At 46.3% G+C, this 13868-nt stretch overlaps 1 protein-coding gene and 1 long non-coding RNA gene across 7 annotated transcripts in view; one reads left to right on the top strand and one right to left on the bottom strand.

Annotated features, from left to right (window-relative positions):
- The window catches only part of LOC149750834 (uncharacterized), a 23178-nt gene extending 11936 nt beyond the window's left edge, over window positions 1-11242 (bottom strand). For both annotated transcript variants that reach the window (XR_016389059.1, XR_016389058.1), the window contains exon 1: window positions 3706-11242. This is a non-coding gene — a long non-coding RNA (uncharacterized LOC149750834). The remainder of the gene's footprint in view (window positions 1-3705) is intronic.
- Window positions 3574-13868, top strand: part of CENPS (centromere protein S) — a 17505-nt gene continuing 7210 nt past the window's right edge. For 3 of the 5 annotated variants that reach the window (XR_016389056.1, XR_016389054.1, XM_022598777.3), the window contains exons 1-4: window positions 3574-3711; window positions 6652-6775; window positions 7560-7593; window positions 12267-12333. Coding sequence is in view for 3 of the 5 variants with exons in the window: in XM_022598777.3 (XP_022454485.1) it covers window positions 3658-3711; window positions 6652-6775; window positions 7560-7593; window positions 12267-12333 (279 nt within the window). In the remaining 2 variants the exon portion in view is untranslated. The remainder of the gene's footprint in view (window positions 3712-6651; window positions 6776-7559; window positions 7594-12266; window positions 12334-13868) is intronic. The other 2 variants (XM_022598776.3, XM_022598775.3) reach the window with 2 other exon arrangements.

Genomic DNA, 13868 nt, shown 5'->3' with positions numbered 1-13868 from the left:
TTGCTCAGGGTCACCAAGCTTGTGAGAGGGGCTGGGCTCTGAACCCAAGGCCTGGTCCGAGGGCTGGAGTTCGTTTAAAAATGCAGAATACAGGGCTTCCCTGGTGGCGCAGTGGTTAAGAACCCGCCTGCCAATGCAGGAGACACGGGTTCGAGCCCTGGTCCGGGAAGATCACACATGCCGCGGAGCAACTAAGCCCGTGTGCCACAACTACTGAGCCTGTGCTCTAAAACCTGCGAGCCACAACTACTGAAGCCCATGTGCCACAACTACTGAAGCCCGCGCACGCCTATAGCCCATGCTCTGCAACAAAAGCCCATGCACTGCAACGAAGAGTAGGCCCCACTCACCGCAACTAGAGAAAGCCCGCGTGCAGCAATGAAGACCAGCATAGCCAAAAAAAAAAATGCAGAATACAGAAATATATAAAGTGAAAAATTTGAGTGCCTTTATCTGCCTTCTCTTCAACCCATTGCTCAGAGTTTAACTGTATTTGTCATGTATCCTCGCAGCTCTTTTTCTATTCCTTTCAAATATCCCACATGCCCATATAGATGCATATGCTCTTTTCTTTAAAAAAAAAAACAAAAATAAGATTGTTCTGTACATACTAGTCTGCAAGTTGTTTTCTTTCACGTAACGTCCTAGAGGGCCTCATTCTATAAATTGGCAATTTAAATGCCTTAGTGTTTCCAAGAACCCTTCATAAATCATTCTGAAGAATAAAAACCTTAGATTGTGCAACGAACCACTCCCTAATAACTTTGCATGTTGAACCTCTGCCTCCTCAGCCCCCAGCAGTTCGGCGTCAGCTGAGATGTGGGGTAGCTGCGGGGTCAGGAGTCAAAAGGCACTCCTGTGTGATTCTTCGCCTGCGGTCTCTCTCTCTCTTATCCCTGACTTCCACCAGAGAGGTAGTAAGAGGGAGGGTGCCTGTATATTCTTCCAATTAAGCACAAATAAACTCTGAGCATCCTTCTTTTCTTTGGTAGTTTCATTCATCAGGAAAGCCAGATGATTTTAACATGCAGTGAGAAGGTGCTGGAATAGAGGAAAAGACTGGGATGTGATAAGGCCTCTAGGGGCTCTCAACGTGAGTTAAAAATAAACAGCACTAAACTGTGAAAGAAGTGTGAGGAGGTCCAAAACTATGATTTTCCTCTTGATGACTGCGATAAGGCTTTAGAAAATACACAGGTTTCCCCCTTCCTGAAAGTTCACGTTCCACCACTTTGCTTTTATGAAAGCCCTGCGTTAGTACCTGCTTTTGCTAACCGAAAGAAATCCAAAGAGAATTTTCATTTTTACGAGAAAAAAGCCGTTGCCATACTAATGTAGAACTTCATAAAAGTGCAGTGGCTTAGTGCAAACTTTCAAAAGCAGGGGATACCTGTACATATATCTAAGTCAAATTTCTTTAAAAAAAATCGGGGGGCCTCTACTTTGTCAGGACTCACGGAGATGCTGAGAGTCAGATGCTCAGCAAACATTCAGTGAACACCCACCGTGCACCCGGCTCTGGGGCTCTCACTGGAACTCAGCGAGCTGGGCACTCAGGTCTGCACCTCACAACTGATTCCAACACAGTACATTCTGTTGTTTTGTTTTGTTTTGTTTTTACAATGCATTCTTTCAACTTTGATTCAGTAAGTGTTTACTATGTGCCAGGCCAGCAGTGTGCTAGAGCCAGTTCCTACAGTGAGAGTTGATTTCTAAATTTTCAGGACTACTGAAAACCAGAAACAAACACAGCCATTATTAAGAATTAAGTTCCATAAATTTGGGCTTAAATAAATTGTATTAAAAACAAAGGTAGTGGGGCTTCCCTGGTGGCGCAGTGGTTGAGAGTCCGCCTGCCGATGCAGGGGACACAGGTTCGTGCCCCGGCTGGGCCCGTGAGCCATGGCCGCTGGGCCTGTGCGTCCATTGCACATTTTTCTATCATCTACGTTCTTGACGTTATTTCCACCTATTGTGTCTGACTGGTGGGTGTGCAGCATCTCTTCTCTGTGTGAGACCGTGCCCCACAGGGTTAACAGAAATCCTTGAGTGTGTCCTACCGAACAGCAGATAAGGGAACTGGCTGTTAGAAACCCCTCTGCTTGCAGCCTCCTTTACTGATGAAGCCTGCTTATTTGTTTGTTCTTCCATTCTCTAACTGCATCCCCACCAAGCTTCACATAGCCTAGGTACTGTATCACCAGACTTCTAAACTACTCTTATAGATAATGCTTCTGACGTATGGGTCACTATAGTAACAGGGGGCTTGTTTTTGTGAACTTTGGAGTTGGCTCCTGCCCAGTTCAGACCAGCTAAAACTAGTTCGGACCACCGACCCTAAAACTGCGCCTGCGCAAAACACTGACGGCCTCACCTTTTCCCTGTCTCCGATCACCTTTCCCCACACCTAAGACCACCCTGCTTCTTTATCCCATAAATATCTCAAGCCTTTGGCCTTCTGGTACGCGGGCCTGAGATTTGTTCTCTTGTCTCCTTCCATGAGGACCTCGTCAACAAACTCTCTGCTGCCAACTTGTGTCTCCGTGTTTGGCCTGCTGCTCCGGCGGCGGGGCGGGGCACACAAACCTGGTTTGGTAACAAATGCTGAGTTCAGTTTCCTCATATTGGTGGCTTGAAATCGGCCATGGTGGGAGTATTTACACCAAGGAAATCTACAGATCTACGAATTAATTCCTTGTTGACTGTTTACTTAAGGAAGTGAGTGGGGAATATGTTAATAATGCGGATTAAACTTGAATATGTATGGTGTCTGCAGCCTTTACCTCATGAATAGCACAAGTTGAGGAAATAACTCTTCCAGTACTTGACACAATTATTCGACTCAGCAGAGAAGTTCCTTACTCATGTCATCAACGTGTGAGTGACGCTCCAGAGGAGGAAAGTAACTGAAGAAAGTCTGGAAGCGGTGAAGAGCCAACGCTGGGTTTCACTTTACTTTTTTTTTTTTTTATTTTTTTGGCCGCGCAGCACAGTATGCAGGATCTTGTTAGTTCCCTGGCCAGGGATGGAGCTTGCGCCCCTGCAGTGGAAGCGTGGAGTCTTAACCACTGGACCCCCAGGGAAGTCCCCTATTTCACTTAACTCTTAACGTAAAAGAAAATCAGCCAACATTCGGGTCATAGCTATATTCCTTTGGCAATGGCAATGGGGTGAGCAACTTATTCGCTTAAGGGGATAGAAATCAAACATTTATCCGTGGTCTGACTTTGTGACACTACAGAATTAGAAAAACCCACACTGGATTTTGCAAGGCACACCAAGGTTACAGCCGCATGTAACTTACAATACAGAGTTGTGTACAGTTGTCCCTTTTTTCTCTCTCTCTCTCTCTCTCTCTCTCCCTCCCCGCCCCCCCCCCCCCCCCCACCCCGGGAGCCGGTGCTGCCCACTGTGCTCCGCGCAGAGCTGGCTCTGGGGTCCCCGGGGAGCTCGGCTTGGGCGGGGCGGGAGCAGATAGGCTGCGAGGCGCCCTTCCCAGAGCCACCGCTAGGGGCCGAGAGCGAGGCAGGCGGCAGCTTCGCGCTTTGGCCCCCCGCGCGGCCCGTCGCCCGGCGCCGCGGCGGGAAAATCCGACTGGGCCTTCCCGGCCACCGCCACTTTCTGTCATCGCGCGCTTGCCAGGATCCGCCCGCGGTGATGATGGAGGAGGAGGAGGGGGCCGAGGAGCAGCAGCGATTCTCTTACCAACAGGTACCGGAGAATGCAGTCTTGGCTGGGCTGGGGAAGGACGGCGTCTAGATTGTGCAGGAGAGAAAAAGGCCCTGCCTCCGCCCGCCCTCGCCTTCGTGCCGGGGTCGGAGGGCGAGCTTGGGCCTGCGCGGGCCGGCTCGGGCCGGCTCCGGCCGCCTGGCGCCTGCGCTTAGGCCGGCTCGGCTGCCGCGGGGGGTGCTGGGAGGCGGTTTCTGTGGTATTGCGGATTGGAGCGTGCGGGCGGCGGCGCAAGAAAGGAGAGTCCGTGGAAGTTCCTGCGGTGCTCCGCGGAGTCCGGCGGCCGGGGCCCCTCTGGCTTTGGGGCAGCCTCAGTCTCCTCGGACAGGGTCGTTGTGAGGCGCCTGGCACGCGGCACAAGCTCGAAAATGTTGGCTCCCGTAACCCGTACGCTCTCCGTCCTGCCCGCGAGGAGACAAGCCTCAGACCCTGGTGCAAACCCCCAGGCCATCCGGCTCCCGAGCCCATCGGATGTGGGTTCGAATCTCGACTCCGCCTGGAGGGTTGTGTTGACTCTGCCCAAACTCAGTTTTCCTAGGTGGAAAATCGGGTAATAACCAGTTCTCGGGATAGTTATGAGTATCCAGTCCTTTAGTCAGCACCGGAATAAATACCGCGAGGCAGAGTCGTGAGAACAGTGTTGTCAAGAGGTGAAAACCAAGAACCAGGGTGGCAACCTCAGAGAGGATTAACCGAAGAGACACGGGAATGAGCTTCTAAGGTTCAGACGCTGTTTACCCGCTCCCTTCCTTTATTTTGAAGTTTAAGCCTTCAAGAAAAAGTTGCAAGAATAATGTGCAGAAATAATGTATTCATCACCCATATGCCCCTCACCTCGATTCACCGGTTAACGTTTTGCTGTATTTGCTCCCTTGCTCCTTTTTTCGGAATTATTTGAGAATTAAATACACTTGACACTTCACCTTTAAATTTTAATACTTCAGCATGCTTCTCCCAAGAACAAGGGCGTTCTGTGACATAATCTCTGACCACACTCAGGAAGTTTGATATTGATAAAATACTATGATCTAATGTCAGTCCATATTCAATTTCTGCCAGTTGTCCAAAAGATGTTCTTTTTTTTCTTTTTATTTATTTATTTTTGGCTGCATTGGGTCTTCGTTGCTGCGTGCGGGCTTTCTCTAGTTGCGGCGAGCGGGGGCTACTCTTTGTTGCAGTTTGTGGGCTTCTCACTGCAGTGGCTTCTCTTGTTGCGGAGCACGGGCTCTAGGTGCGCAGGCTTCAGTAGTTGTGGCACGGGAGCAGGTGGGATCTTCCTGGACCAGGACTCGAACCCGTGTCTCCTGCATTGGCAGGTGGATTCTTAACCACTGCGCCACCAGGGAAGCCCCCAAAGATGTTCTTTAGTGGTCTTTTTTCTTCATCCAGGATCCAGTCAGGGATTATGCCTTGCATCAAGTGGTCCTGGCTCCGGTCTTCCCTGGAAGGGTTCTCCACCTTCTTTGTGTTTCATGACATTGGTGGTTTCCAGGAGTCCATTCATGGCACGGGTGTGGTGGGAGATAATCTCTTTGAGAGCAGGGACTGTCCTTTTCAGTTTTGTGTTCTCAGCCCCTAGTACAGAGCGTGGCTCTCAATAGACAGCGCTTACTGAGTAAGTGAGTGAGGCTGCAAAGATGGACTGAGAAATTTGAACCTTGTTCTCTATGCAGTGGTGAGCGGGGGGAGGATCCAGCCATTCACTCAGCCAGCTGTTCTTGCCACTAGGTGGACAGCTGTGAACAACACTTGAAGGGTCCTGCCCTCGAGGAGTTTAGAGTCTAGAGATTTAGCCTCTCAGTGTTCAGCATCGAAGAAGACACTTAGCCCGTTCCAGGAGGTGGGGGGGAGGGGCCGGCAGAGAAAACTTCTGGAGCAGTCGGAAGGATCCCTGTCCTGTTCCCCTGCCCCTAACCTCACCTCTACACATACCTACAAAAGATCCCTTGGAGGGTTTTTATCCCTCCCAGGGTGGTGGTCTCTTTGTCTCCTCCCACCAATGCCCTCTACTTACCTACTCTTGTGACATCTGAAACTAAGGAACGTAGGTCCCTTGCTTATCTGCTTGGTCTCTACTCTGGGGTCCTGGACTTGTGTTTTTGCAGTTCCTCCTCATCTTGCTTCTACCATGAACACTTGCTGGTAGAGTTGATACTGTCTTGGGTTCAGCTGTCACCATGTCCACTTCAGCTCTGTTTCCAGCACAGGTGGAGCCCACAGAGGGCTCAGCAAGTTTATTCACATGAGACGGAGACCTTGGCTTAGCTTGTTTGGCTTCTTTACTCCTCCGCATGGGTAGAGGTATGTTTTCCAGTACCTGAAAGGGTTGCTGAGGAGCAGTGAGGGTCCTGTTGAGGTGGGCTAGCAAACCAGCAAATCAGAGGAGGGTCCGATGTAGCCTCATGAGCCTTTCCCTTGTTGTCCTGATCATTCGTCCTGTCTCATGCAGGACAGGGGTTGGCAAGGACTTGAAGCACAGGGATGGGATCCTTTTGCATTTGCTTGATTAACCCCCATATGGGGGCAGAAATCCCTGTCTTTTTTCATCGTGTTGCCCAGACACCTAGCACACACCTTCACGCAGTAGGCACTTGGCACATAAATGTGGAATAACAGTAAAGTCACATAGATGCCTCCCAAGTACCAGTCTGCCTTCATTCCCTGCTGAATTGCCATCATAATTCCTTACCTTTACTTGACCTAAATCATAACCATTAACCATTAACATTAAAGTAATGTTTCTACAAGTCACACTCCAGAGGGCCCCATTAATTTTTTAGTACAGTTGAAAACTCACTCGGCCATTATGGAAAGTGCTGAAGGAATTAGGGTGAGCAGACCCTCTCCTTGATCTTAATTTTTTAAGATGTGGAAAGCTCTTATTTGCAGTCTTACCCACGAAGTGTTTTGATTTTGCTTCAGAGGCTAAAGGCAGCGGTTCACTACACTGTTGGCTGTCTTTGTGAGGAAGTTGCGTCGGACAAAGAGATGCAGTTCAGCAAACAAACCATTGCAGCGATTTCGGAGATGACTTTTCAACAGTGCGGTATGCAGCCACGGTCTTCCTGTAGACGTATAGAAAGCCCAGAGGTTGATTTGCCTGGGAGAAATGTGCGGGGCTGGGGTGCCGTGGCATGTCTTACCAGCAGACAGAGAACATTATCATTGGACACCGTTCGTGAAACGTTTCTTTTATTGGCCGTAAGATTCAGATAGCTTATGGAAAGAACTATTTTTTTTTCTTTCTATTACCCTAACACGGGGGCATCAGCACCTTTATTTTATTGTGCTTTAAACTGCCGGGAACATTAGACATAAATTTCATTGCTTTGTAACTTTTTTATATCACCCACAGTTTGACAGTTGAACTTGCAGCCTTGGTATTTGCTTGACTTCAGAGGAGATTAATGTCCTCCTAAGCCCTAACTCGTAGCAAAATTTAAAGTTAGGGATAGCTTCTAGGAAGGAAAGGTGTAGCCACAATTACCAAAGGCTTGTAATGAAGGGTGGAGGGGGCCAGGGAGGCAAGGAGGTCATAATGAATCCAGTGGTGGACCTGCCTGAAGGGCCTCCTCTCACCTTCAAAAGGATTTGTTGTATTAGTCACTGTACTTACTGTAGACATTGAGATTTCACTTTTCTCCCTCTGAAATAAGATTGAGATGGGGGGTGGATTTCCCTGGTGGGCCAGTGGTTAAGATTCTGTGCTTCCAAAGCAGGGGGCACGGGTTCGATTCCTGGTTGGGGAACTAAGATCCCACATGCCATGCAGCACTGCTGAAAAAAAATTGCTATAGGGTAGCTAAAGCACATCTCTTTTTCTCTTTCAGAAAATTTTGCCAAAGACCTTGAAATGTTTGCAAGGTGGGTAGAGAGCTTGATTGTGGGATCTTTGTTTGTTTACATGCTATTGATACGCCCCATCTGGTGGTGAATTTCAGGAGAGCTTTAGCTTTTTTTTTCCCCTGTGTTTTGTGGATGCTCAATCTCCAATCATGATTCTGTAAGAATGTAACATCTGCTTTAATCACTGTCCATTCAGACTTGATTTGGCATTTTTTGAAGCTTTCCAAGTATTTTTTGTTAACGGAACCAGAGTTATTCAGTTCCAGGTTAAAAAGGTATGAATCATGTCTCCAGGACTCTGTGCACAGTGTGTGTGCTTTTAAGGCCATTTCTGCAGGTGGTGAAGTGCTGGGGCGTGAGGCTGGGCGCCCGGGCTGGGCTGCTTCGTGCTCCGCGGGGAAGCTTGCAGGTGTCGGGATAATACAGCCCCACGGCCCGTCAGCTCTGCATTTGCTGAGCTTGTTACAAGTGAGACACACGCTCCTTGAAAAGTGTGTGACTTACTTTCAGCTGGTAAAGTGTTAGCTTTTAAAGGTGATTTATGCTCCTCTCTTCAATTAGTACTGCAGGTAATTGAAAACAATTGCAACGAATTGCTTTCATGAAGCAATTTGAATGAGGAAGGCCTGAAAGGGCCAAAGCTTTCTAATTTGCTCCCGCTTCTGATTTGGTGCCAGCCTCTCCCACACCCCATACTTTTCACCTTGCTCCTGTTAGCTCTTTTTTTTCTCCGATGAATATTCTGAATGAATTAAAGCAGTAGGTTCTCAGAGGGCAGGCTCTAAATCTTTCCTATTCCTGTGTATGAGTCCCTAAAAACCGCTTAGCATCTTCAACTTGGCCAGAAGGGATAAGGATAATGTATGGGATACTGATAGCTTATATGGCTTATCATTGTTAATTCAGGTGGTTGCCCCTTCCCTGTGCCTCGTGCCCACCCCCACTCTCAGTCTCCTGTGAAATACACTTACTACCTTTACTTGCCATTTCTTTTCTTCTTCTTTTTTTTTTTAAATATGAGCCCTTTATACTACAGAGGAAGACACAAAAATGTAAATAAGTAGACAGTGGTTATTTGATTTGAACATAGAGTTTATCAGTACAGATCACCTCAGCACTATTGACATTTTGGACTGGATAATTCCTTGTTCTGGTGGTGGCTGTCCTGTGCATTTTAGTGTGTTTAGTGGCACCCCTGGCCTCTACCCACTAGATGCCTGTAGCAAGCCCTCAGGTGTGAGTTTCCTTGCTACTTCTGTGTTAGTTGTGGGAAAAGACAATGAAAAACTTTAAATACTTCTAAATACTAGGAGTAAAAATGAAATTAGGGGACTTCCCTGGTGGTCCAGTGGTTAAGACTCCGCTCTCCCAATGCAGGGGGCCTAGGTTCCATCCCTGCTCAGGGAACTAGATCCCACATGCCGCAACTAAAAGATCCTGCACATGGCAACGAAGATCCAGCGTGCCACAACTAAGACCCGGCACAGCCAAAAAAAAAAAACCTACAGAGATTTTAAAAAATTTAAAAAGAAATAAAATTAGAACTATTTAGCATTGTAACACATTAAGCTTTCAGGTACTCTGTGTTTTTTATAGGTTTTTTTTTAATAGTCATCGTGCTGTACATTACATTCCCATGATTGTCTTTTTATTTTATTTTATTTTATTTATTTGGTTGTGCCGTGTCTTAGTTGCAGCAGGCATGCTCCTAAGTTGTGGCTCATGGGCTCTTTAGTGGTGGCACGTGTGCTCCTTAGTTGTGGCAGGTGAATTCTTAGTTGCGGCATGCATGTGGGATCTAGTTCCCTGACCAGGGATCAAACCCGGGACCTGAGCATTGGGAGCGCGGAGTCTCCACCACTGCGCCACCAGGGGAGTCCCTGTGTTTTTTATAGTTACGTTAAGTCCGTTTCCGTTTGCTGGGCACTGGGGCAGAGTGGTGTGTGGGTATCACTTAGACTGTCAGCTCCACAAGGAAGGACGTCATCTTTTGAGTAAAGGAGTCTGTGTAAAGGCTGTCAGCCTATGTTCTCTGAGTGAGGCTTTACTAGGAGATGCCGCCTCTTCTGCGGTGCTCACATGGGTGCACCAGGGCTCCTCAGACGTCCTCCCAAGGACCCTGAGCGAACACAGGCACAGATTTTCTTTGAAGACTCATCCGTTGTCTTAATTTTACATTCGTTTTCAAAATAGTCCAGTTTGCTCTCATATAAAAAATCCTGTTTTAAAGTTTATCACTGAATAACATTGATGCTCCCAGGTGGTCAACTTTATCCTGTGGTTTTGAGTTTTCCCTGTCACATAGTCCCTGCCCTTAGAACTACTATATGATTACCCCAGTTTGAGAAGTCTGAAATACATACTGTTTCAGGTTGACTATATATTAAATAGTCTTTGCAGGCTGGGAACCTAACCAGTGTTTGTAACATTGTTTCTATGAAATAAAATGCATTTAAATTGTAAATACTATAAACTCAAGTCATCTGTAAACTTTGGAAGATCATCTCCCAATTTAAGTTGTGAATTTCCCTTATTTAGCTTTGAAATCTCTAGTCACTTAATATTGTTAACATGTTAAAGATGAAACATTTTGAAGAAGATCGATATTCTACGGTAAATAAATTCTAGGGACATTTTGGGAATAATCTTTGAAACCTGTGTTGCTAAAAGTGTTATATGAAAATCCCTTTGTTACGTTCCCTAGAGTAATTTTCTGGAGCCAGAGGTTTGATTTAGGAGAATCTCTGATGTGCAGTGGCTGGCATAGGATATACCTACTCTTCCATCTGGGAAAGTGGTAACATTAAAACATGGTGCAGAGGGGACTTCTCTGGTGGTCCAGTGGCCAGGGCTCCACGCTCCCAATGCAGGGGGCCCAGGTTTGATCCCTGGTCGGGGAACTGGATTCCACATGCCACAACTAAGAGTTGGCACGCTGCAACTATGAGTTGGCGTGCCGCAATGAAGATCCCGTGTGCCGCAACTAAGACCCGGCACAGCCAAGTAAGTAAATAAATAAATATTTTTAAAAAATAATAAAGAATATGGTGCAGAGAAACCAGATGACAAGCTGAGTGGTAGAGACGATCGACTCTGCTGTTTCCTAAATGCTTCTCGTGAACAGATGAGCTAATCTTACTCTGTGAATAGTTCAGTGTGCTGCTTCCTCTTACCTGCTCCTTGTATGGCACTTTACCAAGGCGGTAGTACCGCCAGAGCAGCCTGATCGTGTGATAGAGATGAAGGCCACGGTGTGTCCATGGCACCTAATGTCCCGCACCCAGGGAACCTGTGGATTGGCTTCATACTTTGTGGCTGCTATTTTAGCACCTTTTTAAAAAAAAATTGTTTATTTTATTTATTTATTTTTGGCTGCCTTGGGTCTTCGTTGCTGCGTGAAGCCTTTTCCTAGTTGCGGCGAGCCAGCTTCCATTGTGGTGGCTTCTCGTTGCAGAGCACAGGCTCTAGGCGCGCGGGCTCTAGAGCACGGGCTCAGCAGTTGTAGCGTGTGGGCTTAGTTGCTCTGCGGCATGTGGGATCTTCCCGGACCAGGGCTCGAACTCGTGTCCCCTGTTTTGGCAGGTGGATTCTTAACCACTGTGCCACCAGAGAAGTCCTCTGTCACCTTCTGTCTGACTTTTTTCCCCCTTTCCTCTGTTCTGGTCCTTGCAGGTGGCTAGTTAGAAGTTATCTTCTGACATGGGTATTATATCAGGACAGGCAGGTACTGTCAATCATGATGAGATGGCACATGATATTTTCACACTTGGCAGGATGTGAAAGACTAACGGCCAAATAATGGAGTATAATTTCTGGGATTTTATCTTTAACTCAACAGTGAGGACTTACTATGTGCTGGCCACTTGGATAGTTATTAAGGATACAAAGATTCCTCCTTATTCCTACTTACGAAGTTCCTACTTATTTTTGGAGGAAGTTAGAAATGGCAAGAAAGGGTGTAATTTAGAGTAATAAATTATTGAATAGAGCTTATTATCTCAAATTACCTTTTAAAGCAGACAGAGGAGGACTGGAACAAGAACTTGAGTCCATGTTGTGAGCAAGAAACAGACTCCAGTTGAAAGGATGTTCTTTGTTCTAACTGGGCTATTGTCGGAGGAATGCGTTATCTCCTAGTTGGGAAATGGGATATTAGGAGACACCTGCACAAGCTTTTTCCTGTATTGTAGCCTTTGGAGAAGAGCTTTAGGACCTTGGTGTAAGTGAAGCCATGCTTCATGGAAAGTCTCTGTTCTTCTGTTTAGCGTCTGCTTAAGCAGAGACGATCTTGGTATCGCGAGCTCTGTGTCATTCTCTTTTCACTGAAGGTGCTTCACTGACCTTCTTGCTTTTTGTATGGTGGTCTCTGTGTCCATTGTGACCAAGCAGGCCATTCGGGAAGGGTTTAACGCCCCTCACTCCTTTCCCTGCTCGTATTCTCGAAGCACGCTGGCCCTCAGGTGGAGGTGGACAGATGGGCTTCTGCTTTCTCTCAGTCTCTTTATTTAGTTGGTATCTTGGCTCGTCACTTCACTCATTTTTGTGTCACTGTTGCTTAATGACCTTAATCTGAAAAGATGGGCTACTTAGAGATCCTTGCTGGTGTGAAGTCTGGCCATGAACTTTTGTGTTTCATCAAAACTTTAAATAATACCAAACATTTTGGTGAATTGTTTCTGCCCTTTCTACAGACATGCGAAAAGAAGCACCATTAACACTGAAGATGTGAAGCTCTTAGCCAGGAGGAGTAATTCACTGGTGAGAGATGAATTTCTTTCCTCACTCCCCTTTCCCATCAGAATACATTATTCCCAATTAATCACTTGCAGCCATGAAGTGATTCCCCAGGGCACCTTGCATTAAAAACGAGAGATGCTTGAACCATTCGGACCTGCCCGTAATTTATAGGCTTTCTTTCATTATGATGGATCTTACTAAGCCAATTTGAAATTTTCTAATCAGTGCTCTCTGGATTCATAATTTGCCTTTTTTGTAATATCTCAAAACTTTGGTCCCATGTTTCATTTGGAGCATGATGTCAGAGACAGGTCGCAGGCCAGAGTGTATGGGGATAGTTTCGTTATGGTGCCCACAGTTCTGTTGGGCCAGGTATGGAAAGAGTATCTGTACATCTGGGATGTGCAGGAAATTGAGCACATTGTCTGTCTTTTCAAAGAAGTCTAGACATCATCTTGACCAAGCCCTCATTTTACAGGTGATGCTGTGATCCCAGGCTAGTAGCTGTGGCCGATGGCAGATCCAGGACACCTGTGAGGTTTCCTGACTTAGTCTGATCCTAGCAGTTAAAATACTTCACGTTCCTCCCCAGAATGTGAGCTCCACGAGGGCAGGGATTTTTGTCCCCTTCTTCTCTGCTCCATCTGCCGTGCCTACAATAGGGCCTGGCCCACAGTAGATGCTCACGAGTAGTTGCTGAATGAATGAACTTGTGTAGCACTTGGCAGTTTACACAGGACTTTTATTGATAATATTTTACATATATTATTTAAAGCTCACAACTACCCTCTGAGGGTTTTCAATAACATGACTAGATAGCCCCATTTTACAGGCTAGGCTACTGGAGTTAAGTAACTTCCCAAAGTTAAATAGGAAGTTTTCTGGTTGACAGCTGAACCTTAACCTTTGAACCCTGAATCTAGTGCTGTTTCCACTGGGCTGTTTTCTATCTCTGCTCTTCTAATATTATTTGTCCAAAGTTTAAGTCAGGGTTAAGGATGATATGGTTCCTAAGTAAAATAGCTCAGGCGCCTGTGGTGCCGTGTATCAGTGGAAAAGACATTTCTCTCTCCTCATAAATCCTCTGTCATAACTCTTACTGGGTCAGCTTCAGTGAGCAATTTCCACCTTTTGCCAAGGAATCGTCAATGCAAGTCATCTTAGACTATTAATTGGGTGCATATTTGTCTACTTCAGAATGTTGTTTTTATTTTGGATTCTTAATTTTTTTATCTGACAGAAACTTATTACTGAAGAGTTGCAGCTAAATTTGTGCATTAGACTAAATCTTCCCTGAGGGCAGGGACCTTGTCTTATTTCCCTTGTATCTCTAGTATCTGGTACACAGTAGTTGCTCAGTAATTTTAGTTGGATAAATTTAGGGGCATGTTGACTATATGTGTGCTTTGTAGAGTATATTTCTGATTGGCATGCCTTCTGTAAGCTACAAGTTTTAATTCTTTTGATTTTTCAAGGAACTCCTACCTGTTTGGTAGGATATGTAGCAGGGAGTTGACTTCTGAAGTTGATTCCTTCTTCCAGAAAAAATTTGAAGC

This window comes from Delphinapterus leucas, chromosome 1 (assembly GCF_059928025.1).
Source record: "Delphinapterus leucas isolate spDelLeu-1000000601 "Yukka" chromosome 1, BTC_Dleu_Yukka2, whole genome shotgun sequence".
NCBI lineage: Eukaryota > Metazoa > Chordata > Mammalia > Artiodactyla > Monodontidae > Delphinapterus > Delphinapterus leucas.
The sequence above is the reverse complement of the archived record's forward strand: the minus strand, read 5'-3'. Positions and strand labels throughout refer to the sequence as shown.